Source organism: Aulonocara stuartgranti, assembly GCF_965226115.1.
Source record: "Aulonocara stuartgranti genome assembly, chromosome: 10".
Classification (NCBI taxonomy): Eukaryota; Metazoa; Chordata; class Actinopteri; order Cichliformes; family Cichlidae; genus Aulonocara; species Aulonocara stuartgranti.
This window is the reverse complement of record NC_138946.1, coordinates 30,825,663-30,852,103: the sequence shown is the minus strand read 5'-3', so window position 1 is coordinate 30,852,103 and position 26,441 is coordinate 30,825,663. Positions and strand designations below refer to the sequence as shown.

General features: G+C 40.4%; 1 protein-coding gene across 5 annotated transcripts in view; it reads left to right on the top strand.

Annotated features, from left to right (window-relative positions):
- Nucleotides 1–26,441, top strand: part of LOC309715786 (protein turtle homolog B-like) — a 148,266-nt gene that overhangs the window by 34,999 nt on the left and 86,826 nt on the right. For all 5 annotated transcript variants that reach the window (XM_082549185.1, XM_082549183.1, XM_082549184.1 and 2 more), the window contains exon 3: nucleotides 15,795–15,941. In XM_082549185.1, coding sequence (XP_082405311.1) covers nucleotides 15,795–15,941 — 147 coding nt within the window. The remainder of the gene's footprint in view (nucleotides 1–15,794; nucleotides 15,942–26,441) is intronic.

Here is a 26,441-nt window from a genome sequence, read left to right as displayed (position 1 = left end):
ATCAAAGTCCTGCTGGCTGCTGCTTTTGCTGTCTTCAAAACATTCCTTTTTTATATGTTCATTACATTGTTGTGGGTGTAGTTTAGGCTCTATTTACTATGTGCCCATAAGATGATTTAACATTCATTTGAATCTCAATGGTGAGCTGTAGACAACATGTTGTTGTGGTCAGTGACGCTGTTAAAAATAGTGCTGTCTTCGTGCTGCTGTTAACCACGAGTCAATGCATTTATAACGTAGTTCAATAACTACATTTTCACTGCACACTGAGAACAATCTGTATTTAAAGCCTGCTTCTTTTAAAGTTGCAGTAGTTTTTAGTAACTTTATCACACAAGTACAAAGAGCAAGTGAGAAGCAATGCGGGGGAAAGAATGCAGAGAATCTCTGTATTGATTTGGAGGCACCATTCGTTATAAGGCGGACAAATGGAAACATTTCAGAAAAATGTGTCTACTTATGCCCTCACAGCATAAATGATCCATGTCAGTCCCACTCTAAAAGGTCAAGGGTTCAAAGGTTTCCTTTGTTTGCTGTGTTATTTAGCTCTTGTTGTTATGTTAGCTTGCACAGGTGTAGTACTTGTTTCTGGCTGAAACTGTTTGAAATGCTTAATTGCAGCTTTCTGGAATGTCTCCTGAAATGTATGGCTTTTATGAGGAAACCCACAGTGACTACTGTGTGTGATAAGGACATAACTGCTACTGAAAACAGTTAGTGAAGTGTGGATAGAAAACATGGCCAGAGAGAGCACAGTTTTCTTTTACATGCCACCAAAATCCTCTAGTGACTCTTCATTTGAGTGTGTAGTAATGCTTCAAGGTATGTTGGAATAAATCAGGAATACAAATGACTCCGGCTTCTCTATGACCGCAGTAAAATCTTCCTCTTGTCACCTGTTGAGATTTTTATGGCAGCAATATAAATGAACTACTGGCCTTAGGCAAGTAAATCTACCACCACAGATCTCTTTAATTTTTAGAATATGTATATTCTCAAATAAAAAAAATGGGGGTCAAGTAAAATCTCGATCTCTGATGATGGTTGAAGGTGGGTTCTATACTAACAATGAACTCAGATCCAAGCAGTTCATTTCAATAACACGAGATCCTCGAAAATAAGCACCTGAGTGAGATTTACTTAATGAGAGATAGCTGAAGGACCTTCTTTCTGTGCAGCAACAGTGCTAACCACCAACAATAGAAAAATGAAATATCGCGATAGAATGTGGGTAAAACGCGCATGCGCAGTGCCTTTGTTTTCATACGCACACGTCGGAAAAAGCATGGCGGCGACGGAGAAAGAGGAGGGCGAAAGCAAACCGTTGAATGAAACGGATGAACCAGAATTGGTTTGTAAAAATGTTGCAGCTTCAGTGGTGGAACTGGTTTAGCTTTCGTCCGTCAAATACACAACAAAGCACTATTTTTGGTAGAGCATGCTAGCGGGCCGTCGTTATTACCGTGTTGTTTGGAAAATATGGCACACTTAAAATCAATCCTTTGATTTTTCTGAAAGTCGACAGAGCCCCTTATAATCCCGTGTGCCTTATGTATGAATTCTGTTTGTGACCTCGAAACGATTTTATGTGCACGGCGCTCAAAAATCTGTCAAATGTTTCAGTACGACTTTGCTAAGCTAAGAAGCCGCACCGCTTGATGGATTGTCGGAGCGTTACGGCTATCGTAGGCAGGAGCCTCGCGGAGTGATACGTACTGTGCTTCAACATAATGTTACCGTATTGTGTGTGTATAACCTCTTTTTAAGTTTTGTGGATATTATACATGGTTATGCTGAGGATATGTCGGCCAATTTCCACTGGAAATGCCTTTTGGTTAAACTATCAGCGAGGAATTTGCATTTGCACTGTTACACTTTTATATAACTTTAATGCACAGAAAAACAGCTGCTTGTTTAAGTGAAAATACATTGATGTTTTTTTTTTTCCACTAATAAAGTTGTGGAGTTGTAAAGTATTTTGTCTAGTGTCAATTATATCGTCAGTTATATCGTTATCGCAAATTTTCAAATGTATATCGTGATAAATATTTTTGGTCATATCGTCCTGCTCTACTGCCCACTAATATTTGGTTAAATGTTGCTAAGCAGATTACACCTGGACCATATGTTTTTGGTAGTACTCAACAAGATTCTAGCATTATTCCATCTGGATTTTAGACTCTTCTTGGCTGATTTGATATTAGTTAGTTAGTTAGTTAGTTAGTTAGTTAGTTAGTTTTCTGGCAGGAACTTGACTTCTAAGCATAGTTCACACATTTTCAGTAGGGTTCTGTTCAGGGCTTTGGGAAGCCCATTCCAGAGACTTAATGTTGGCCTACTTAACTATTCCAAAACCAGTTTCTTTGTGCTACTGGGATCATTGTCCTCTTGGAACAGCCAATGTCAAATTGAATCCAGTTGTTTATTAGAAGTGAAGTTGAGGACTTTGGAGGTTGTCCTCCTTCTTTGCTATTTCATCCACATGCAACTGTACAACTGGCAGCAAAACTATGGCGTTATTTTTGTGCCACTACTGTAAAACAAATTTGCAGGTGCAAGTGTTGCATTTTGTGGAGAAATTTATTTTGAACGAAGAAAAGCTAAATTTGAGTGAACAAAACTCATAGCTGCGTGCAAAAAATGTATTTCAGTGTTTGCTATTATCCACACACACACAATAGCAGCCCCTCTCGCTCAGTTTTTGCATTTGCGCTCGCTCGCAATGTGTTGCTCGCGCTCTCAACATTTCTGCCCGTGCACGTTCAACTCTTTCTGTACACCATTATATTTGTGCCACAAAACCAGCCAATCACAGACTTGGATGCAAAAAACTCTGATTGGATGATTTGGTCTCCAATCATCTCGAAATGATGAAATGCAATATCTCAGAATCCATTTCGTCCAAAGCTCAAACGAGGCAGTGGCGGAGGAACACAGAGTGGCAGAGTTTGAAATATTACTCTTTCTGGGTCACAAAATAAACTTTTAAGATATTTTCATGCGAGAATGGTGCTGTGTAAACTTCAAATATCTGCTTGATTTATCAAGACATCACATATTTGCAAAAGTGGTCTAACATTTTTTTTTAAATAAATTTCTGCTCAAAATGCAACACTTGCACCTGCAATTTTTTTTTACATGTGCTTAGAATAGTGGCACAAAAATAACGTCATACAAAACAACACCAGAGCTGATTTACATGGCGTTTCCATGATTGGTATTTGCGACTCATGAATCTGGTAAAGTTGACTAACTCGTATGTCACTGGTGTTGGAAACTTAGCTAACATCAAGTTTGTTTTAATATAGCTTCATGAGTCAAACTTTTATAATTGGAAAGCATGTCCCAGCTATCTTCTTGAAATTTTTCCGCTGTGGCATTTTCAAGCATTTGATATTTTATTTTGAAATCAGTCACTACACATATATAATCTGTAAGGATTTGTAAGTGTTTGAAAAGCTTACTAACTTCTAAAATCTATATAGATAAAATCTGTTAATCCTGGTGCCAGTTTATATTGTAAGCTTATTGCAGATTGATTAACATACATAGGATGAGTGAGGGAAGGACTATGTTTTCAATATAACTTTGCTAGGAAGTTAAGAAGAAAGAAATAACCCATCTTTCTATTTCATATTAAAATCCTAAAAAATGTAAATTCATTAAAAGCAATGTCCAATAGAGTAACCTGGAATTTACCTGCTAACCGTGTTCTCCATTAACTACTGAAATATTGTTCCTCGTGGTTTTTGACATGTGATTTACCTTCACAGGTTACACCCGATTGCCACTTTGGGTTCTCCCTCAGACTATTTTTGCCTGAGAGGCAACCAGGCTGGAATTAAAAGATTTCACAGGAAAATTCCACTTCCTCTCTCACTCCATCACTGCTTCCCAGGCCATAAGAGAGCAAAACCTAATTAGACAATTCTGCCTTAAAATAATCAGAAGTACTTTTATACATGGTTTGCTGCTTAAATATGCAGGGGCTGGGTGTACTACTGCAAACCATGGCCCTGTGGAGGCATGGAGTTCCTCGTTACTGTTTCAGAAGACAATCTGCCAGAGCAGGGTTGCATGGTGATGACATCATCCATGCATCAAATGTAAAAGCCTGGCATAAAGATGGCTCTGATAAAAACATGCTTCAGCCACAGTAAGGCCTCTGTATGGCACCATTATTCTCTTTTGAATGAACAAAGTGTTCATCGTCTTCACTAGAAGTGTTCGTCTTCTAGTGTAGTCAGCCGGATGTCCTGTGCATGCTTTACACTTTAACCATGAGTCTGATTTGACATTTCTGCGCATGTAGTGAAAATTAAGGATTTTGTATCTGACAAACACAAGAAAAATCAGGGAAGTGGTTGGCACTGTGGTGAATGTGCCTGAGTATAACTCATTTAAATATACACTATATGTAGGATATAAATTGCAACAGAATAACCAGATAGTTTTTCTACATGACACCATTAAGCCTCATTGCCATGGCATAAATCACCTTACTCAACTTTCCTCTCTTTTGTTACAGTTTACCTTTTATTGTTGTGTTCCACAAGTGTAAAAACTATATATGTATGTCATGTTAGTCATACCTTACTGTATGGGGGTTGTTAAATTGCACTGACTCTGTAAATACTGCACATAATGAAGAAAATGTTGCATAGTACATCTTATATAATTCACTTTGGTTACTTTAGTTAAAATGAAAGTAGACCGTGCACTATATAGGGACATAGAGTAGACAGAATTGTAATTGCATTAATCTTGCTTAATTAACCTAATTTCTGCTCTGCTTTAAAAGGTTTGGCAGCAGTTTAAAAACATCTAAATATTAATTTTTTAATGAGGATCTTTTGAAAATGACAGCTCACACTGAGTTTGATTTATCCCCAAATTGCTGCATTCATTATTAATTACCAGAAATTATTAAGAAGTTTGTAACTCACTTTAATTGGCAGGACAAATCTACATTTTGTACATATTTGTAAAAATTACCAAAATATTTAGCACCATGACCTGTTAATAATAATTCTACACATGACAGAGTGCCAAAGATTGCACAAAAAGCATCATGCCACAAACTTTGATATTCCTCAAAGAAAAACAAATGTTGCAAATGTTCTGGACTTTTTTTCCCCGTGCAAGTTACCAGCATTAAAGCTGAGTTTTAAATTAATTCCCCTTCTCCTGAATCCAGACTGGAGCCTATGCCAGCTGTGATAGGGCGAGAGGCAGGCTGGATAGGATGCCAGTCTGTAACAGGGGTAACACTGAGAGATAGCCATTTTACGGGCAACGCCATGCATGTCTTTGGACTGTGGGAGAACGCCAGAGTACCCAGAGAGAACACACACAGACAAGAAGAGGACATAAACAAAAGTCTACAAACAAACACCCCAGACTAGGTTTGAACCCAGGACCTTCTCATTGTGAGGTGACAGGGCTAAACACCATACCACTGTGCTAAGGCTGAAGTGCAATGAGATCATGAGGAATTGTATCAGAGATTGAGCTATTTGAAATGTCTTTCAAAAGGGTGAAATAGACAAAGAGAGCTTGGATTGGACAATGCTACTGTAACTTATTTTATTTGAGTGAAACATTTATGTAAATGACAGGCAGAGAGTTGCAAGAGCTAAGAGGTGTAATGCAAGGAGTAGAGGTATTTGAGTTTAAAGCTATATAGTAGATGAGATTAAATAGCAGCACAAGTGAAATGGAAGAGTTACAATTGAGACCTGCTCATCTGTACCACTGACAATGGTACTAACATAAAGACCGAAGGTGGAGCTGGAGGCAGCAGAGCTGAAGATGCTAAGATTGGGATTGAGCAGGGTTGACAGGATTAGAAATGAGTACATGAGAAGAAGAGCTCAAGCTGGGCGATCTGATAACAAAGTTAGTGCAAGGTGGAGCTGGTGTGCAGAAGAGAAGTAGTGGATATATTGGACAAAGGATGTTGAATATGGAGAGACCAGGCAGGAGGAACAGAGAAAGGCCACAGAGAAGATTCATGGATGTAGTGAAGGTGTCATGACGCGCTGTGAGGCCGGCAGGATAGGACCCAAAATGCAGGACTGAGACAGAATTAAACTTGAAGGCAGCTTTATTGGTGGGTTTACAGATAACAAGACTAAAACTGAGAAGACACTAGGCTGGCAGAACACACAGCATTGAGAGAGATCATGACAAGGAACAGAAGGAAATGCAGACAATAAATACACACAGTGAATCAGGGCAAAGAGGAAACACTTGGGGGATACAGCTGGACATAATCTAACTGACGAGACAGGGGAAGCAAAACTGAACATGATGCACACAGGACATGTGACTATCAGAATAAAACAGGAAGTAAAAAGAGACGCAGACTCAGACACACAGCTCACATTTCTGCTCCTCCCCTTTGTGAGTGTGGACGCTTCATCTCTTTGCTCTTGAATGCTTTGCTTCTTATATTGATTTTTATTGATTTTTATGCTGATTTTTTCCCTTTTTTCCGTGTGAGCTTACCTGCGATAACTTCTGGACACTTGTAGATCATTAGGACTAGAGTGTTCTTAACAGAAACAGCAACATTTTATGGTTACCTTATCCTCAGCGCTCCGTGTGTCTGTGGCCTAGACACAGCTGAAGCCTGATTACAGCGTCTGGGCACCGAGCAGCCTCAATAGCCTGGTGCTAACCGCTAGGCTAACTAGCAACAAGATGCCTTCCCTCTCCACAGATGACTACCACAGCCTCCTGCAGAAGATTGCAGTACTGGAGACAAAAATTCATCGCTTAGAAGTAAACGTGGAGGTAAATGGACTGTGTGGAAATGAAACAACCTTGCCTTTGATTCAAAACAATGGCGATGAGCAAGCTAGTACACAGCTAAGGAGCACAGATAACATGACCAAGAAAGTAGACTCTGTGCATTATTATAAATCCTCAAGTGATAATCCCCCCTTAGACTGTCTTGGTGCAAAACAAAGACATAAATCATGTCTCCTGGAAGGGGGAGGACGTATCACAGGCAGGGCACAGCGAGCTGAAATCTCTGAAACCGACTGGCCTTCACTTCCTACGAGACAGAGAAGCTCTTCTACCCCTGTATACGGGAGGAAACAGGACTGGACAACCGTGAATAGGAAGGTTAACAACAAACCTCCAAAACAACTGAATGTGAAACTGCAGAACAGATTTGCTCCACTATCAAAGGACCCTGGATCTATATCGGACAACCATCCATCTAAAAGCAGCGAAATAAGGTCTGAAAATCTGTTGAAAAGTGAAAGGCCACAGGGAAAGCTAAAGGCTAGGCCTGAAACTCTGATTGTGGGTGACTCTGCCGTAAAGGATGTACAAAGGATGTGCGGTAAGAACACTAAAGTCCTCTGCTTTCCTAACGATATGGTCAACAACCTGAAGGAGAGAATTCTTCAAATTGCAGATGAATATCCAACTGTGACAAACATTGTTCTGCATACAGGGTCAAACGATGTGTCCAAACAACAGTCGGAGGTTCTGAAACGGGACTTTACTGGATTATTAAATACTGTAAACTCTCTGAATGCAGCTGTATTCATCAGTGGACCTGTACCGCCGGTCAGAGGAGGAGACGAGAGATTCAGCAGGTTGTTTACACTGAATAAATGGCTTATATCAGCATGTGCTGACCACTCAGTGCACTTTATCGACAACTTTAATATTTTTTGGGAACGCAGGCATCTGTTCAAAGCAAATGGATTTAATTTTAACAAGTCAGGGGTGAAACTGTTCACCTCCAACTTGTTTTATTCCATACGTCATCCATCCGTGCTTGGTGCCAAGGCTGAGATAAACGAGGAGTTATCTCATAAAGAGGAACAAACAGTACTCCAAGAACAGACAAAGCCCAGCAGAAACCTTGAGGAGGAGCTCCATTTGCCCCCACCCGGGAAGAGCCTCAGAAAGGAGAGACATCCATGGCATCTGAGGAAGAGCCTCAGAAAGGAGAGACATCTAAGGCAAGAAGAGGGGTCCCTATTTGCCTCCAACTCTCTCAACAACACCAACGACCAGGACAAGGGACCACGACCTTCCCCAGTCCCCCAAACCCCTGACAGGCCATCACCCTCCTCCCCCTCCCTTTCTCCCTCCTCCCCACACCTGAAATTCACTGAGGAGATGATGGAGCGGGTCAATGCTGGGCTCAGATCTACCCCCCGTCCCAATCCCTTTTTGTCCCCCATAAACCCCCCACCAGAGTGGCCAAAGGTTCGCCATCGAGCCCCACCCTCAACAGAGCAATCGAAGTCACATTGCCCAGCCTCGCCCCCCTTAGTTCCTCTTCATGCCCTGTCTCCGCAGTCTGATGTGTGATGTGTGAAGGGTCCGGGCTGTGAGGATTATGGCAGTGGTGACTTTTCCCAGGAGAAGCTGGGACCCTGTTTACTAGAAGGTTTTAAAATTTCTGTACTTTTAGGTGACAGGAGACATGTGGCCTGGTCAAAACACAGAGAGCTGCACTCTAAAAGATCTTTAAACATAGTAAACATACCTTGTGTGCCACAGACTGCTCCCAAACACGAGGGGACAAGTAATACCTCTAAAACACTTAAGTTGGCTTTATTAAACATTAGATCTCTAGCTGGGAAAACATTTTTAATTAATGATTTAATCACTGAGCACAGCCTTGATTTTATGTTTTTGACTGAAACCTGGTTGGACCACAGTAACAGTGGAGCTGTTCTCATCGAGACGACCCCTCCTAACTACAGTTTTATCAGTGAGGTCAGGGCGAGCAGGAGAGGAGGAGGGGTTGCTGTCTTATTTAATGAATCATTTCAATGTAAGCAGCTATCTCCTGGAAGTTTTCAGTCTTTTGAATATGTGGCTTTACAGCTGAAGGCCCCATCCAAAGTTGTGTTTCTTAATGTTTACAGGCCTCCCAAATACTGCACAGACTTTTTTAATGACCTCAGTGAACTGCTGTCTGTGATCTGTGTTGATTTTGACTGTGTAATTATTGCTGGGGATTTTAACATTCATGTGGACAACCCTCAGGACAAAGGGACTATAGACCTGAGTAACACTCTGGGCAACTTTGGGCTGACTCAGCATGTAACAGAGGCCACACATAATAGAGGACACACTCTTGACCTACTGATCTCCAAAGGCCTGAGCATTTCAAAGGTTACTGTGTCTGATGTGGGCCTGTCTGATCATTACTGTGTTTTCTTTGAAAGTAAAATCTCAGCCCACACAAATATATCAACAACAGTGATCACAAAACGGTGTATAACTGAACACAGTAGTGCAATTTTTAACCAGGTCTTCCCATTAACACCTGACCTGTCCAGAGGGTCAGTCAATGAGCTCGTCAATAGCTTCAATGCTAACATGTTAAATGTAATGGACACTATTGCTCCCATTAAGGTGAAGGTTATCTCTGGAAGGAAAAAGTCTCCATGGAGAAACTCCACACTGGTGAAAAATGAAAAAAGAGAGTGTAGGAAAGCTGAGCGCAGATGGAGAAAAACAAACCTCCAGGTTCATTATGACATTTATAAAGAGAAACTTCACAATTATAATTTACAACTGAGGAGTGCAAGGAGGTCCTACTTCTCTGACATCATCACTAAAAACAGCCATAATGCTCGGGTCTTATTTTCTACAGTTGACAGGCTAACAAACCCCCCTGTGTCAGTGGCAGCTGAACTTCATTCGACCATGGCCTGCAATGACTTTGCCAAATTCTTCACTGAAAAAATCCAAAAAATTAGACAAGCAATTGGTACATCAACAGCAGATCCAGGATATGTACTGTGTCCACCAAAAAACTGTTTAAACACCATGAAACAGTTTCAACCTATTAACAGCAAAGTCCTGGAGGACATCTTAGGTCAACTGAACTCCTCCTCCTGCTGTTTAGATGTCCTGCCAACAAGTTTTTTCAAAAAGGTCTCAAAGACTTTAGAGTCAGACCTGTTACAGATCGTCAACTTTTCTTTATTATCAGGTGTGTTTCCAGAATCACTAAAAACTGCTGTAATCAAACCTATACTGAAAAAGGACAATCTTGACAAGACACAAATGAACAACTACAGGCCGATCTCAAATCTCCCGTTTTTAAGTAAGATCATTGAAAAAGCAGTTTCTCAACAGCTCAGTTACTTCTTAAAACAGAATAATTGCTACGATGCCTTCCAGTCAGGTTTTAGACAGAACCACAGCACTGAAACCGCTCTGACCAAAGTGTTTAATGACATATGTCTGAATACAGACAGTGGAAAAATGTCAGTCCTAGTTTTACTGGATCTCAGTGCAGCATTTGATACAGTTGACCACAACATATTACTCAAACGACTGGAGAACTGGACAGGTCTTTCAGGAACTGTACTAAACTGGTTCAAAACATACGTAGAAAACAGGAAATACTTTGTATCAATAGGTAACTTCACATCTGAGCAGACAAGTATCACATGTGGAGTTCCCCAAGGTTCCATCTTGGGACCCCTTCTGTTTAACATCTACATGCTCCCACTGGCACAGATTATAAACAACAACAAAATAAACTATCACAGCTATGCAGATGACACACAAATATATATCACAATGTCACCAGGAGACCGAGGCCCTGTACAGGCTCTTGGTAAATGCATTGAGGAAATCAATGACTGGTTGTGCCACAATTTTCTCCAGCTAAACAAAAACAAAACTGAGGTAATAGTCTTTGGCGCCAAAGAAAAACGATTACAGGTCACCAGAGAACTTCAATCTATACATCTAAAAACCACAAACCAGGCGAGAAATTTGGGTGTAGTGATGGATGCAGACCTAAACTTAGAAAAACACATTAAGACAATAACAAAGTCAGCTTACTATCACCTCAAGAATATATCAAGGATAAAAGATCTGATGTCTCAACAGGACCTGGAAAAACTAGTCCATGCATTCATCTTTAGTAGGCTTGATTACTGTAACAGCATCTTTACAGGTCTACCTAAAAAATCAGTCAGACAACTACAGCTCATTCAGAACTCTGCTGCTCGAGTCCTCACTAAGACCAAAAAAGTGGACCACATCAGTCCAGCTCTGAGGTCCTTACACTGGCTGCCTGTCCGTCAGAGGATAGACTTTAAAGTTCTGATGCTGGCCTATAAAGCTCTGAATGGTTTAGGACCAAAATACATCAATGACCTCCTGACCCAGTATGAACCTCAGGGCCAGGATAAAGTTCCAGAGAGACATTCGGGACTGCAATCTCCTCTGCTTCACCGAGACATGGCTGAACCCAGCGGTGCCGGACCACGCCATCCAGCCGGCCGAGTTCTTCTCGGTTCACCGCATGGACAGGACACGGGACTCGGGGAAGTCAAGGGGAGGCGGCGTGTGTTTAATGGTGAACAACAACTGGTGCAACAGTGCGAACGTTGTTCCTCTCACACGCTCCTGCACACCAAATCTGGAACTACTGTCCATCATGTGTCGTCCTTTTTATCTACCTCGGGAATTTACATCGGTCATTGTAAGTGCCGTTTATATTCCACCACAAGCGGACACGGTCACCGCCTTATGCGAGCTGCATGAGGCACTCACACAGCACCAGACACAACACCGGGACGCTGCGCTTATTGTGACGGGGGACTTTAATAGCGCCAACCTCAAACGCGCAGCGCCGAACTTTTATCAACACATCACCTGCCCCACCAGGGGTGAAAGGACACTGGACCACTGCTACACTACGGTCAAGGACGGCTACAAGGCACAATCCCGCCCCCCGTTTGGCAAATCTGATCACGCCGCCATCTTCCTCATGCCAAAATACAAACAAAGGCTGAAACAGGAAGTTCCGGTTCAGAGGAAGGTCGCGCGCTGGACGGATCAATCGGTGGCCGCGTTACAGGACGCACTCGATGACGCAGACTGGGGCATGTTCAGAAACAGCTCCGACGATGACGTCAACGTGTTTACGGAAGCGGTTGTGGGATTCATCGGGAAACTAGCGGATGATACCGTGGAGACAAAGACTATCACAACGTTTCCCAACCAGAAGCCGTGGGTGGATAAAACCATCCGCGACGCTCTGAGATCCCGCACCGCTGCCTACAACATGGGACTCATGACGGGGGACATGGACCCGTACAAAGCCGCGTCATATAACGTGCGGAGGGCGGTGAAAGAGGCGAAGCAGCGCTACGGGAGGAAACTAGAGTCACAACTCCAACAGAGTGACTCTAGGAGCCTGTGGCGGGGACTAAGGACAATAACGGACTATAAAGCACCAACAACCGGTATGACGAACGCGGCCGTGACTCTGGCAGACGAGCTGAACACTTTCTATGCTCGCTTCGAGGCTGCAGCTAAGGTCTCCAACAATGCTAGTGTTAGCGGCGCTAACGGCTGCAGACAGGAAGATACTGCCAGCACTGGAAACGTGCTCGTCATCTCCGAGCATGAAGTAAGGAGAGCCTTCAAGAGAGTGAACACCAGGAAAGCAGCAGGACCAGACGGCATCCCAGGTCGTATCCTCAGAGACTGCGCATACCAGCTAGCTCCTGTGTTCACTGAGATATTCAACATCTCTTTATCTCAGTCGGTGATCCCCACATGCTTCAAAGAGTCCATCATTGTTCCTGTCCCGAAGAAACCCCACCCTGCTTCTCTCAATGACTATCGCCCTGTAGCCCTCACCTCAGTAGTGATGAAGTGCTTTGAACGCCTGGTCAGAGACTTCATCATTTCTTCACTACCAGACACACTGGACCCACTACAGTTCGCTTACCGTCCAAATCGTTCCACAGACGATGCCATCTCTCATCTCCTCCACACATCACTCACTCACTTGGACACTAGAAGGGGGAATTATGTTAAAATGCTCTTCATAGACTACAGCTCTGCATTTAACACCATAATTCCCTCCACACTCACCACCAAGCTGGAGCATCTGGGACTCAGCTCATCTATGTGTCAGTGGATCTCCAACTTCCTAACTGGCAGACCACAGGCAGTAAGGATGGGCGGACATGTCTCAGCCAACACCACTCTCAGCACTGGAGCCCCCCAGGGGTGTGTTCTGAGCCCCCTGCTGTACTCTTTGTACACATATGACTGTGTGGCCACTACCAGCTCCACCACCATCATCAAGTTTGCTGACGACACCGTCGTGGTGGGCCTGATCTCTGATAACAACGAGACGGCCTACCTGAAGGAGATTAGGAATCTGGAGAACTGGTGCCAGAGGAACAACCTCCTTCTAAACGTCAGTAAGACAAAGGAGCTGATAGTGGACTTCAGCACTAAGCAGGAGAGGAACTACCAGACCCCCGTCATCAACGAGTGCCCAGTGGAGAGAGTGGACAGCTTCAAATACCTCGGAGTTCACATCACGCAGGACCTGTCATGGTCCTGTCACATCAACACTGTGGTGAAAAAGGCCCGACAGCGTCTCTACCACCTCAGACTTCCAACTGCCCTCCAAGGTGCTCAGGAACTTTTACTCGTGCACCATAGAGAGCATCCTGGCGGGAAACATCTTAACCTGGTTCGGGAACAGCACCATGCAGGACAGACGAGCTCTACAGAGGGTTGTGCGGTCAGCTGAGCGCACCATCCGCTCCGAGCTCCCTGACCTGCACTCAATCTACAGCAGGCGGTGCTGGACCAAGGCCAGGAAGATCGTGAAGGACCTCAGCCATCCCAACAACAGACTGTTCTCTCTGCTGAGGTCAGGAAAGCGATTCCGCTCCCTGAAGACCAACACGGAGAGACTGAGGAGGAGCTTCTTCCCGCAGGCGATACGGTCTCTCAATCACACCACCACACAGTACTGACCCACACATATGGTTCTTACACACACACTGGACTTTCTGGACATTGGTTTTGCACAACACTGGTCACTATATTCTTCATTTCCGGTTAATACTTGTACAGCTGCTGTTATTGTGTATATATTTATTTATATTTAGATTTCTTCATACATTCTTATATAGTTCTATATTGTGTATTTTGTTGTACAGTTATTTTATTTTCAACTTTAATTTATATATTTTATCTTATTCTTCCCAGTTAAATTTACCCTTCATTCTAATTTGTGTTGTACAGTTATTTCATTTTTAACCTTAATTTATATTTTATTCCTTCCTAGTTAAATTTACCCTTTTTAATTTTTCATATTTATTTCCTATCTTATTCATAGCCTTTTCCTTTTTTGTTTTCTTTAGGTCACGAGCAGTTGTCCAAGCATTTCACTACATATCGTACTGTGTATGACTGTGTACGTGACAAATAAAATTTGAATTTGAATTTGAATTTGAACCATCCAGATCCCTCAGGTCATCTGGATCCGGTCTTTTATCAGTTCCCAGAGTCAGAACCAGACACGGAGAAGCTGCATTCAGCTTTTATGCTCCTTATATCTGGAACAAACTCCCAGAAAGCCTCAGATCAGCTGAAACACTCAGTTTATTTAAATCCAGGTTGAAGACTCACCTGTTCTCAGCTGCATTTGAATAAAGCACCAAATCCACACTTTAAGCTTAAATTTCAAAACTTACATTTAACTACTGATTTTATCTACTGTTCTGATTTGATCTGTTTTGATTTTATATACTGTTGTTTGTTTGTTTGTTTGTTTGTTAACTAGTTAGTTAGTTTATTTGCTTGTTTTATTCAATTTTAAATCATGCTTTTTATTTGTTCTTGTTTCTAATGTCTCTGTAAAGCACTTTGAATCACCTTGTTGTTGAATTGTGCTATACAAATAAACTTGCCTTGCCTTGCCTTGCCTTGACGTGGGAATACAATAGCAGACACATGGCAGACGGACATGACAAAGCTGAAAGAATGAGAGAGCCAGGAAGCTGAGACAACAGAGAGTGAGCTGGAGAGTTAGGGACAAGTAAGACAGAGAGGGAGACAGATGCAGAGAGGGAGCGAGAAGGGAACAGAAAAAGAGCGTCATTATAGACAACACACCGGGGATGAAGGGGAGGACACAGCAAGGAGAGACTAAGACAGAGCGGGCACAGAAGGGAACGAAATTAAACAAGAACTAGAAACATAACAAAACCCAAAGACTCTCCAAACTAAACTTTAGTATCTCAATAATCTGCAAGAAATGAACAAAAGACTAAGCAAACTTAAAACCCAGAAGATGGATATGAAGAGTGCTGATGTGCCAAATGAATGAATGATTGAATGAGTGAATACCTGCTTGGGATGATTTTGGAGAGTGTGTGAAAATGTCAGACAGACTAAAATTTGATCTATTTTACATTTTCAAAACTTGCTTAACAGTTTGTAAGCAAATGAAAATATTTCAGCTGTCAAAAAATGTGGAAACCGTACAAGTCAGTTTTTGTGAAGAAAGCGCATGTCTTTGTGACACTCTGCAATCAAATGAAAGGAGCACGTTCATAGTGCAGATCCAGTAGAAGGAGGTGACTCCCAACATCTGGGAGCTGGCTGAAAACTGGCAATTTAGTGGGAGCAACAATTTTAGCTGTGCCTGTAAGTGATAGACACAGCTATCGCACTTGTTGCTCTGCTTCCATGTTATTTTGCAGATTAACAGTGCTTTAGTATCTTTGTTTAGAAATGGCTCTAAACTAAAGTATAGAGAACGTCAGTGTCAGCACTATGTGATCCCTGCATATTTATATCTGAGTCGTTCAAAGGCTGATGTTGCTTTAACATTCATTCGGTGTTCCTCTTCTCTCTTCTCTTCATTCACCTCTCACCTTCTTTCCTTTCCTTCATTTTCCTTATGAAATTCAATCCAACCATCCTTCTCGCCTCCGTGTCCTCTTCCCGCTTCGCCTCTTGGCCAGGCCGGGCCAGTCTGCATGGCAAGTCCTCCCTGCGGATAGAGGATGTGCGTTCAGACGACCACGGCTGGTATGAGTGTAAGGTGCTGATGTTGGAGCAGCAGTATGACACCTTCCACAACGGCAGCTGGGTGCATCTAACTGTCAACGGTAAGAAGCATCTGACATCATGCATTATTCAGGCGGTTCAGTGTAAAGCCAGTGTGAAACAATAACTGAATAGACAGTACAAGTACAAAGTCATACCTTTGTTGTGTATGTGTGAAATATTATTACCTTCTTATATAGACTTTTTGACAGTCTTTGAAGGAATTGCGCTACACTTGTTGATGGAAATCCAAGATTTCTGATTGTTCTTGAGCTGAAGAAAGATGCACACTTAACACAAATTGATACAAATGACTGTCTCTTGACATTCACAAACTCAAACTCAAAGGCAGACAAAGTAACAAAAATGATTCTGCTTTTCTTTATGTCTCAGAAATAAAACAAACAGGTTTAACATAAAAATATGAAAACATTTCTAAAGAGATGCACACTTAATACAAAGACACGTAAAAGAAAATACCAAAGACAGGCAAAGCAAACTGGAACTAAGACTCACATAAAAAACGACTGAAAAAGGCACAATGCAGTCAAAACAACTATGACAAAAGTACAGAGGTACAATGAGACACAAATGGATGAAATGGAAAAACAAAACTGAGCAGAAATAGAAACAAACTGAACAGATCAACCCTCAAAGATGCAAAATAATGAATGCAAATCGATAAGTCTTTTAGATTGTTATTTCTTAGCCTGTGGATGCACTGAACACATAAAAGAGTGTTTGCATAACAGATGCTGAAATGCCTAATAATGTAGATTCTGTGAATAGGCTGCATGTGCTACATCTTTAATGCAACACAAGGGTTAGATGTAAACCTAATAAAGCATTGTAGTACTGTAAACAGGCCACTTTGAAGATATCAATTTTAAATCTTTTATTTTAAAGGTACAGTCAGTCATTCTATTTGATTAGTTCATAGAAGAAAAGATCATATTGTCCCCAAAAATATACCAATAATAGGCATCGGTCGCTCTCAGGAGCTCAGTGAACTCCAGCATGATACTGTGGTAGGATGTGACCTGTGCAACAAGTCCAGTCCTTGCTACTAAATATTCCACAGTCATTTGGTAGAGATATTTTGTGATATTATAAAAATCACAAAATGAGGTCTGTGGATGCTGAGGCACAGAGTTTAAAATCCAGCAAGAAACTTTTTGATGGCTACCAAAAACATCTGGTCAAGGTGACACTTAGCCTGATGTTAGTGAGGGTGTGTGTTTGTACTTTAGACTGTGTTTGTCCTTTTGATCATGTGTGGATTAAAAAAAATCCAAAATAAATGTTATGTTGTGCAGCAATTCTTGTTTTTTAGTCATTAAAGATGTCTGCTTTACAGTTAAAAGAAAATCATTAAAAGCCATTCCTCCAATCATTAGGAGGATGCGTACTCGTATTAATTCCTACTTCTAATTACTTCATAATATATTTTTGTTCTGGTTACAGCCTAATATATACATATGCAGTCCCTTGTTACGTTAATATATATACATATTTATGCACTGATCTATAATTATTTAACGACAACTATCTAAACATATCCATGCATTCTCTTCCACTTATCCTTATCAGGGTTACGGGTGGGGCTAGAGCCAATCCCAGCTGCTATATTTAACATCCTACCTCATCTATATGTTAAAAAACTCAGAAAAGCAGGGCTATGCATTGATTAAAAAAAAAAAAAAGAGGTATATAATATATCGCCTCTCGCCCTATGACAGCTGGGATAGGCTCCAGCGCCCCCCGCGACCCTGAAAAGGATAAGCGGAAGCGAATGGATGGATGGATGGATGGATAATATATAATTAGATATATTAAAAATAAATCAAATCACAGCTGAAAGACAGGGTGAAGGTGGTGTATTAGCAAAACAGCTGGTTAAACTTTGTAAATTTATTCAACCAACTGATTTCTCAGCTTCTCAACTATTTTGAAAGTTCTGGCTGAGCCTGCAGTAGATCAACTTGCTTGTTTTATTAAAGCAGAGATTGTAGGAGCCGAAGCCATCTGTCCATTATCAGGGTTTTCTTTCCTCACGTGCTAATGGAATTAATGAAAACGTTCTGACATTGCACTTTAACTATTCTACATTAAACATGTTGGCCAAGATGACCAGTAAGAGAAAACCTATTTGTTACAATGATAATTCACAGAAGCTCCTTTTCTTTCTAATGCTAGCTCTGTTTCCACAGCATTGTTAATTTTGACACAAATTTTGATGTAGTTTTAATAGTGTTTTTGCTAACATGTTATTTAGGTGCAATCATAATTTAATAATTTAATCATCTAAATTCTTTTAGTTTCAGTCTAGTCAACTAAATTGCACAAGCCTGTCACAGACAAAACTAAAGTTGATTCAGCTGAATAAAAATATAACGTCTTAGCTTGTCGTGTTTTTACTGATAGTTCCTGCACACGTTTCATAAAGCGTCTCATTTCCCTTGACATTAAATATATAATGTGTCCATATGTTTTCTCTTCTTCCCAAGCACCGATATTTTGTCATGTTTTTGTGAGAAATGGGGAGCATTGGCATTAGCTAAGAGTTGTGACCACAATTTGGCAATAATATAAAGAATAGTTGCAAACAGGTGAGAAACCTTATGACTGTGGTGTTTAAGATCATTATGGAAACACATTTTCACTTTGATTTTAACTGATGTCTCTTTTAATTTTTTATACTAGGCAAGCACCGCCTTGCTTGTCCTGATGGAACGCCACTGGGGTGGATGTGAAAAATGTGTGGGGAACGTTAGAGCATATGTGTTCAAATACCCAGGTTTAAAAAACACATGAATTCCCTGAGCTCCGATACTAGTTATTATCAAAATGCATTGTGCAAAATATTAAGCTAGCAAACTCTCATTTTTGTTTATGTCTGTTTCCATAATGATTAGTCCTTCCCCTTTTTAAGATGGATTTAGCAGTGCTTAGCCTAATGGTGGAGGGAAAAATAATCTAATAGCAGGGAAACGTAGGGCTGGCACTGAACACTTCAAAAGATAAACACTGCAGAAGGTTGCAGGGTTTTGCTAATTATAAGCAATTGAGTAAGCAACTTGATAATATTGCTGAATCAGATTTTCGGTCACATAGCAAGTAAATACATATGTCAAATGTACTGTGCAATAGACATTACATCTCAAATAATATGTAATGAACATTGTGGTGAGAATAAGGCACGGCGGGACCACAGATCATCATTCAGAGCCATCTTTATTGCCCTACTCACCACAACAACACCACACACACCTGAGTCCCCGTGTTTTAACCCAGCGGGCGTGATTACGGGCAGACCACGCCCCACCACAAACATTTTTACAAATGAAGATTTTAGGGTAAAAAAAATTGATTGCACAGCACTTTCTATATCTGTGTCTCTGCTGCCTGTAGTAGCCATAGAGCATCACTAAAATACAGTTCTGCTATAATTCATAGTCTAACAAATCAGTCAGAATTTGCAGAGCTGATATGATTCTTTAGACTACTAGTTTCACCTAGGCAACAGTCCAGAAACCATACATATCCTTCTGTGTCACAAAGATGTAATAGAAAAAAGTTCTCACATTTGAGAAACAGGAGATGTTCTGTTTTCTACTTGTCTAAAGTGATTTGATTTCAGCCATTTGAAAGAGTTAAAACATAAAGCTGTACTGGGATTGTTAATGTTAATGTTGTGGTTCAACTGACAGTATTTGTGGTTTCTGATTGGTTACACTGTGGCTCTTTTGTAAGAACTTGACTTGAAAAAGTTGTGCAGAGCACTGCGTCCCCTCTTGTACATGCAGTGTCACAGATTTGCTGCACTTCTAGAAAAGAATACCTGCGCACAAACCAAGCTGAGTGTTAACACTCACAGGGCTTCACAGATGAGAATATTCTTGCCTTCATGTGGCAGTTCTAGCACTCGTCAACTCACTTAATCAGACAGCATATGAAGATGCTTGTTGCTGTGGTAACAGACAGATCAGATACGGTCCTGCAGCCCCTGTCCCCCACCCCCCAAGTTCAGTCTCATCAGCGTTGCGTTTGTTTTGTCTTGGTTCTTCATCCTCTTTCCCAGCAGTGTTTAGAAGCCTCAGGCTCCTAACTTAGCCTCCTTTCTCTCTGCCTGTTACTCCTTCACTGTCTGTTAACATCCTGTCACTGTACCAAGCATGAACCACACGGCTCCGATCATCGCTGTAGTCAGACAGTCAGTGGTGTACAGGGGACAGCTGACAAGCATGCCAGTTTTCCAGAATATATTGCTAAAACTAAGCTTCACAAAACGGATGTGCTGAAGTTGACTTTGTTACATTTTCTTAGACAGAAAATTTATTAAAGTGGTCAAGCTGTTTGAAAATGAAGTGCTTTTAATGTGTTGAATATACTGCTGAATATGTTACAGTGTTTCCTTTGTTTTTCCACTAAGAAGAAAAAGATAAAGCAGTTTAGGTGTAGCCAGTATTTGTGGAGGTCGTTATGACAACAGTCTTATACAAAAAAAGCCAGGTTATTTTAAAAATAGTACCATGCTATGTGTTATTATGGTATGTGGCTAAAATACCCTGGAAGTTAGAAACACTGACAGAAGACTAATTTCTGCAAAAGTGAGTATACCGAACATTGGTATGTAAGCATGCAGTCACTAGAAGTTGGATGGTGCCTTCGGTGTTTAGACTTCCTAGGGAAGGATATAAGTAGGGAAGGGAATTGATAAGAATTTAGCGATTCTGATTCTATCAACATCAGTTATTGATTCTATTCTTTATGGATTGTTTTACTGATTCTCACTGGGTTCTCGTTGGCTCTGCTTTGAGAGTTACAACCATCACTAAGCAGCATATCAAAGAGATTACATTCATTAAATTATGCTGTGTAGGCAAATGTCTGTACATGTTGGAGGTATTTCCTCTCTTTGTTGTGATCAGTGTTGGGGTGGTTACTCAGAAAAAGTAATGAATTACAAATACGACACAGAACACTTTTCTTTAAAGTAATGCTGTACGTTGCTTAATTACTCAAAGGAGAAGGTCATTTGTTACACTGTTTGTTACATTACTTCCACATTTCTGTAATATGACCTGAAATGCATCATCTCATAATGTTAACGTATAGCAACACAAATCCCTCGCCTAATGAGGACACACATACAGGATCTGTCTCTCAGTAATTAGGTGTGAACACACGGCAAAGATAAAAACTAGCATAAAGGGACTTCAAAGTGATCGCCACAGTGATTCTACTTTAGAAACGTGATCACGTAGAAACATAGTCTGACTGCTCAGCAGTTTGTTACACGTTGAAGTTCAGGGTCTGGCTGTTGGGCTGCGGTCGGCATTCACTCAGACTCAGCTTTAACATCACTCTGGGTTCTTAGCTAGCTTAGCATTAGCATGCTGTCTGTGCAGATGATTGCAAAGAGCAGAAGTTGTGTTAGCAACATAATGCAGTTTCTGTTCTGGCTGGAGTTTTCACTTTACCATTGCACTGTTGTCATTTTGTGCAATAAAAACAAATATTTAAAGTATTGTAAATATCCATGCTGTGGACTGTGCCACTATTTTCCTCCTCCAGCACATCCACTGAAATCATCTGATAGTAGCACAAGTGCAAGTAGAACCAAGTAATTGAACTACCCGGAACAGGTTCTCTGCAGGAACTGGTCCTCGATTCCCATCAAATACAGTTTTTCTCTATATGCACTCTTGTAATAACTTAACTAACAATTATTGTTGTAGTGTTGATATCTTTAATTAGTTTAAATACCACTCAAAAGACTTTTTGCTTTGCCATTCAGAATAGCCTGATGTGATTAAAAATACAGCAACTGAATTATTATTCATATTTTTAATCTGTTAAGTTGCCGTGCTAGCCAATGTGTGAACACGAGCTAATAGCTTGAAAAATAAGACCTTCCTTTACTTTTGTGGTTGCCTTTTACAGTCATTGGACTGATGTACTATATAAAGGATGTGGAACAGCATTTCCATGCAAATCCAAAGGATCTGAAATTCATGCTCACTCCTGAGAGCTCTGCCTCAAAGCCACTGCAAAAACAGTAAACAATTGCTTTTTCATATAGGGCGAGATACTTTTAGCTTTTTTCCTTAGTAAATAGAGTTAATTACCATCACTTCTCCACCACCTTAAAATATGTTAGGTAAATACGCATAAAGAAAAATAAATAGGAAATGTGAAGATTGGCCCAAATAGTTTATTTGTTCAATGTAGCTGAGTGGTATACACTGACATAATTAGGGTCCATTTCTAATTCACATCAAAGAAGTAATATTAGTTTTATTAGTAATGATCTGAAACATTGCTTCATTTATATTTTTTCAGGAAAACCTTTTTTTTCTCCACCCATACCTTTCTTATCATCTCTGTTTCTTTAAATTAAATATTGTTCGAAAAACCCAGCTGCACTTGAGCAGTCAAAGTGCTTTAAACAACATCATTCATCCAAGCACTTTATTTATATGCTTAAGTGCTTTCTATCTAAAATTCAGACACACTCGTGCACTGAACAGACAGCAACTTTGGGTTCAGTATCTTCCCCGAGGATACTAAGGCATGGCTGTAGCAGCCAGGGGTTGAACCACCAACCTTCTGACTAGAAGGGGACCTGCTCTACCTGCTAAGGAATTGCTAGCCTTTAAAAGTAAAGTATTTTTACATAAATTGTTATGATGTTTGATTTAGTAACGCAATAATGTGGGTCCATCAGACCTGCTAATATTGGCTAAATAGCAAAAATATGAACACAATACAGAGGTTTATCATCTATAATCACACCAAGAAACTTATGTTCAAGTACTCTTTCAATTTCCACACCATCTACATGAATCTGCACTTGTGCATTTCTAAGGGAATTCCCAAATAAGATAATTTTAGTTTTACTTAGATTTAGCGATAGTTTTGTTTTTATTTTTTATCGTTTTTATCATTAACTCTGTTTCCCTGGGTCTTTTCCTGTGTATTATGATTAAATTTTCTTTTTGTTGGTGCCGGTACTGGTTTTATTTTGTTGCATTTATCTGCAACACCTTAAAGGCCTGTCCGTGAAAATAGTCGGACATAAATCGGTCTGTGGTGCAAAAAAGTTTGGGGACCGCTGGTTTATAGTAAATGCAAATCTTCTGACCATCCAACTAAGAAGACACATAGTCAACCCAAAAAAACTTAATTAGACAGTGAAGCTGATTGAAGAAGGGTTTTAAGTGTGACCAGTAACTTTATGAAGAACACTCGGGGGGCTTGGTGCTATACTGACCATCTAGATGAAGCAGAACTTCTAATTATAGTTCTTCTGTTTGCACTCAACCTCTCACTGCCAAACATCTGTAGTTTTTGGTTTTCACACTGTGGCCTTCAGTGCCAGCAGGACTGGCACATTAAGACAGAAGTGCTGTTTCTAGATTTCTGGTGAGATGCAAAAAGACAAGTTCCGTAAAATTGCCTCCTTCATTCCTGTGAACTTCTGTCACTTGAGATCGGCATTCCTGAAAGAGTGTATGAGTGGAGACATGAGACATGAGCTGCAAGATGGGAAGTGTTGGTAAAATCAGTTTAATAAGTATGCAAGTTTCTGCTTGAATGATTAAGTGAAATTCTAGGTTACCTAGCAGGGAAAAACATTACCTTGCTTGTATTAAGGCTTTTTTCCAATTAGAAGATTTAAAGTCCTGCACTCTTTGGTCCTTTCAGTCATGGTGAAGCCCAAATGCAGATAAGGTGATACCAAAAAAATAAAATAAAAAAAGGTTCAAATGTTATAGGGTTGGTCTTCAATACCTCCATCTTGAAAAAGCACACCATTCTGCAGCAGCACTTTGCAGTGCATGCTACATGCCAGACCCAGTATCTCTATTTTTTTGTCTAATGGAGTCTTTCTTATTTTTTTGCTCTTCTTTATCTCTGCCTGTTTGTCCCTCCTTAGTTTTGACATGTCTTTTCCTTTCTCGTCTGTGTGCCAGTTTGCACCCTCGCACAAGCTTTTCAGCACTTCTTAAGGTCCTTGAGGAAAACAGAATGAAGGGGTCACTGTTCCTCCTCCCTGTCAAAAAGCAGATGCACACATGATTACTGGCCAGTGGAGTGTCCTAACCACTCAGACAAAATGCAGCATTAAAAATTGACTCATAGATAGCTACTGTAGTCAGTATACCAATTAGTTATTATAGTAATTAGTTATTGTTAGTGGTGGAAGAAGAGGTAAAACAGTTTATTACACTGCTGTGCCATTTATATTGCATATTGAAATTGATTTGCAACTTACAGCCTTTAAATTTCACTGCTTGTCAGTCGTAGGATTTGTTTACAAAAACAGTTTGTTGACTTTCATCCTGTTTCGCTCCACAATGATATTTGAACAGCATCCTGCTGGACTGCATTGCAGAGCATGGTTAACCTGTGACTACCTCCCTCTTACTAATGCTCTAAAGCACCCCTGCAGAAATAAGTTGTAATGGGGTAAATGCTCTGTTTCTCCACTGCTCAAACAAAAAACACAACTAAGAACACACAAATATTTTAGAAATGTGTCAAAAAAAATTGCTTAAAACTAAAAATGATTTTTAAATAACAATCTGAATACATGTTTCTGAATTTGTTGGGGACCGCTGCCTTAAGTGATATTATTTTCACGTACTAGTGTATATTACTGTATTTTCATACACACAAGTAAAGCCCAAATTAAAGCGACTGACAGGTTGAGCAAATAACAGCACTGGCAATGAGATTCATGTGTACCTAGCTTAGGTAGCAACTTTGAGTGCCAGCTGCAGTATCCAGCAGTCTTCCATAGCAGTACAGTTGGTCTTATCCACCCTTTATTTTAACCAGTAGTAAGACAACTAGTTACAAGGAAATACAGCTATATAATGAGGTCGGAAGTCTGCGTTTCCATAACTGTAAAATCGGTCTTAGCTGTGTGGCATGGTAAAATGTGAGACGTGGAATTAGCACTATGGCCTGGCTCATAGCTGCAGATGGAATAACATGCTAGAGATTACACATGTAAGCAGATCAGCTTGAGTCCTAAGGTGATTAGATTGAGAATATCAAAAAAGGAATTATGCTCAAACAAAATCTGCATTGAATCATTGACAGCGATATTGACATGTGCACTCGGATAGACTGTAATTGGCATGAGTTCAGTGGGGGCAGGGCAGTTGTAACACAGCTTAACTGTATTTCTGTTGGAGTATGGTGCCAGTTGTCTTGTATGATCATCCCTCCTTATATTCTAGCCAGCAACGGAGCTAAAGAGGATTTTAAAAAATGGTATTAACCAAATGCACCATGTCAGGCACACTGATGTTTAATTCTTAAAAAACAAAAATCACACTTATCAAAACTCTGAAAGGAAGGGTTTTTTTTAAGAGTTTATCTTGCTCAGATGGCTTAGCTGTGTTAAAATATTAATTTATCAACTGTCACTACACTTACTTAATTTAATAAATCATTGTTACTGCAGAAACTGTCAAATCTGCATCTCACTTTTTAACTGAAAGCATTAATACTTTTAAACTGTTCATGCATTTATAGCACTCTTATGAGTGTGTGAGCGTGTTATCTTTCTTGGTATGTCTACCAAATAAGATTTAGAAACTATGACAGCAATTACAGCTTCTCTGTTTTTAAGTCTTGGTCGATCCTCAGTAAGTACCTGTGAAAAGCTATATTCGAGTCTCAACAGCAAGTATACGTGTTGTGTAAGGCTTGGCCTGGGCTTTGGGTGGGCCCCTCATTGACAATCAGACTTTTCTTAAAGCCAAACCTGGTTTTCGTTTGCCCTGAAGGCAGGATTTATGGTGTGCTTCTCAAATGTTTATCCTCCTGGGAGGACTTCTGAAGCTCTGTTAGAGCCATCATTCAGGGCAAGTTTGGATACACAGTTTGATCAGACATCCAAGAAGTTTGGTGCCTTCAAATGTCTTTGACAGTTATCGGGGTCACTGTTCTCCTAGGAACACTTTTATACACAAGCCTTGTCCCAATTTGTCCAAGTTCATTTGCTGACTTCTACAGTAAGTTCTGTGGACTTCATTAATTGGGTTTTGAGACTCTAAATGTGTTTGCTAATGAGACATTTCTAGTTTTAACATTTAGATGTTTTTTTGTAAATGTATTCATCTCCTAATGATAAGGTATTAGGAGATCTGGGAGAAAACTTCCTATTGTCAAGCTGCTCCCAGTCTGCTTCAAGTCTGCAAAAAGTAAAGAGGTCTGCATTCTGAGATAAAACAGAGGTTTAGAGATCAGAACGCCACTAAATGTAAACAGATTTCTCTGAAATACAGTATCACATTTTTTCCCAACTTAACTAACCCTAATCCTTAGTCTGACAGCTAACAATGCAGAATTCTGATGTGTACTGATCTTTGTACAGCAGGTCTTTAGTTGTTTCTTTTCTCTTCCTGTTCATTCCCCAGTTCTTGTTTTTGCTGTGGTAAGCACTCAGTTGGGACTTAAAAAGCAAAAAATATAATTCATATTTGTCATTAGGGTCAAATGCATTAGGATTTTAAAGGATCCTTATAAAAGTTCAGAAGCCG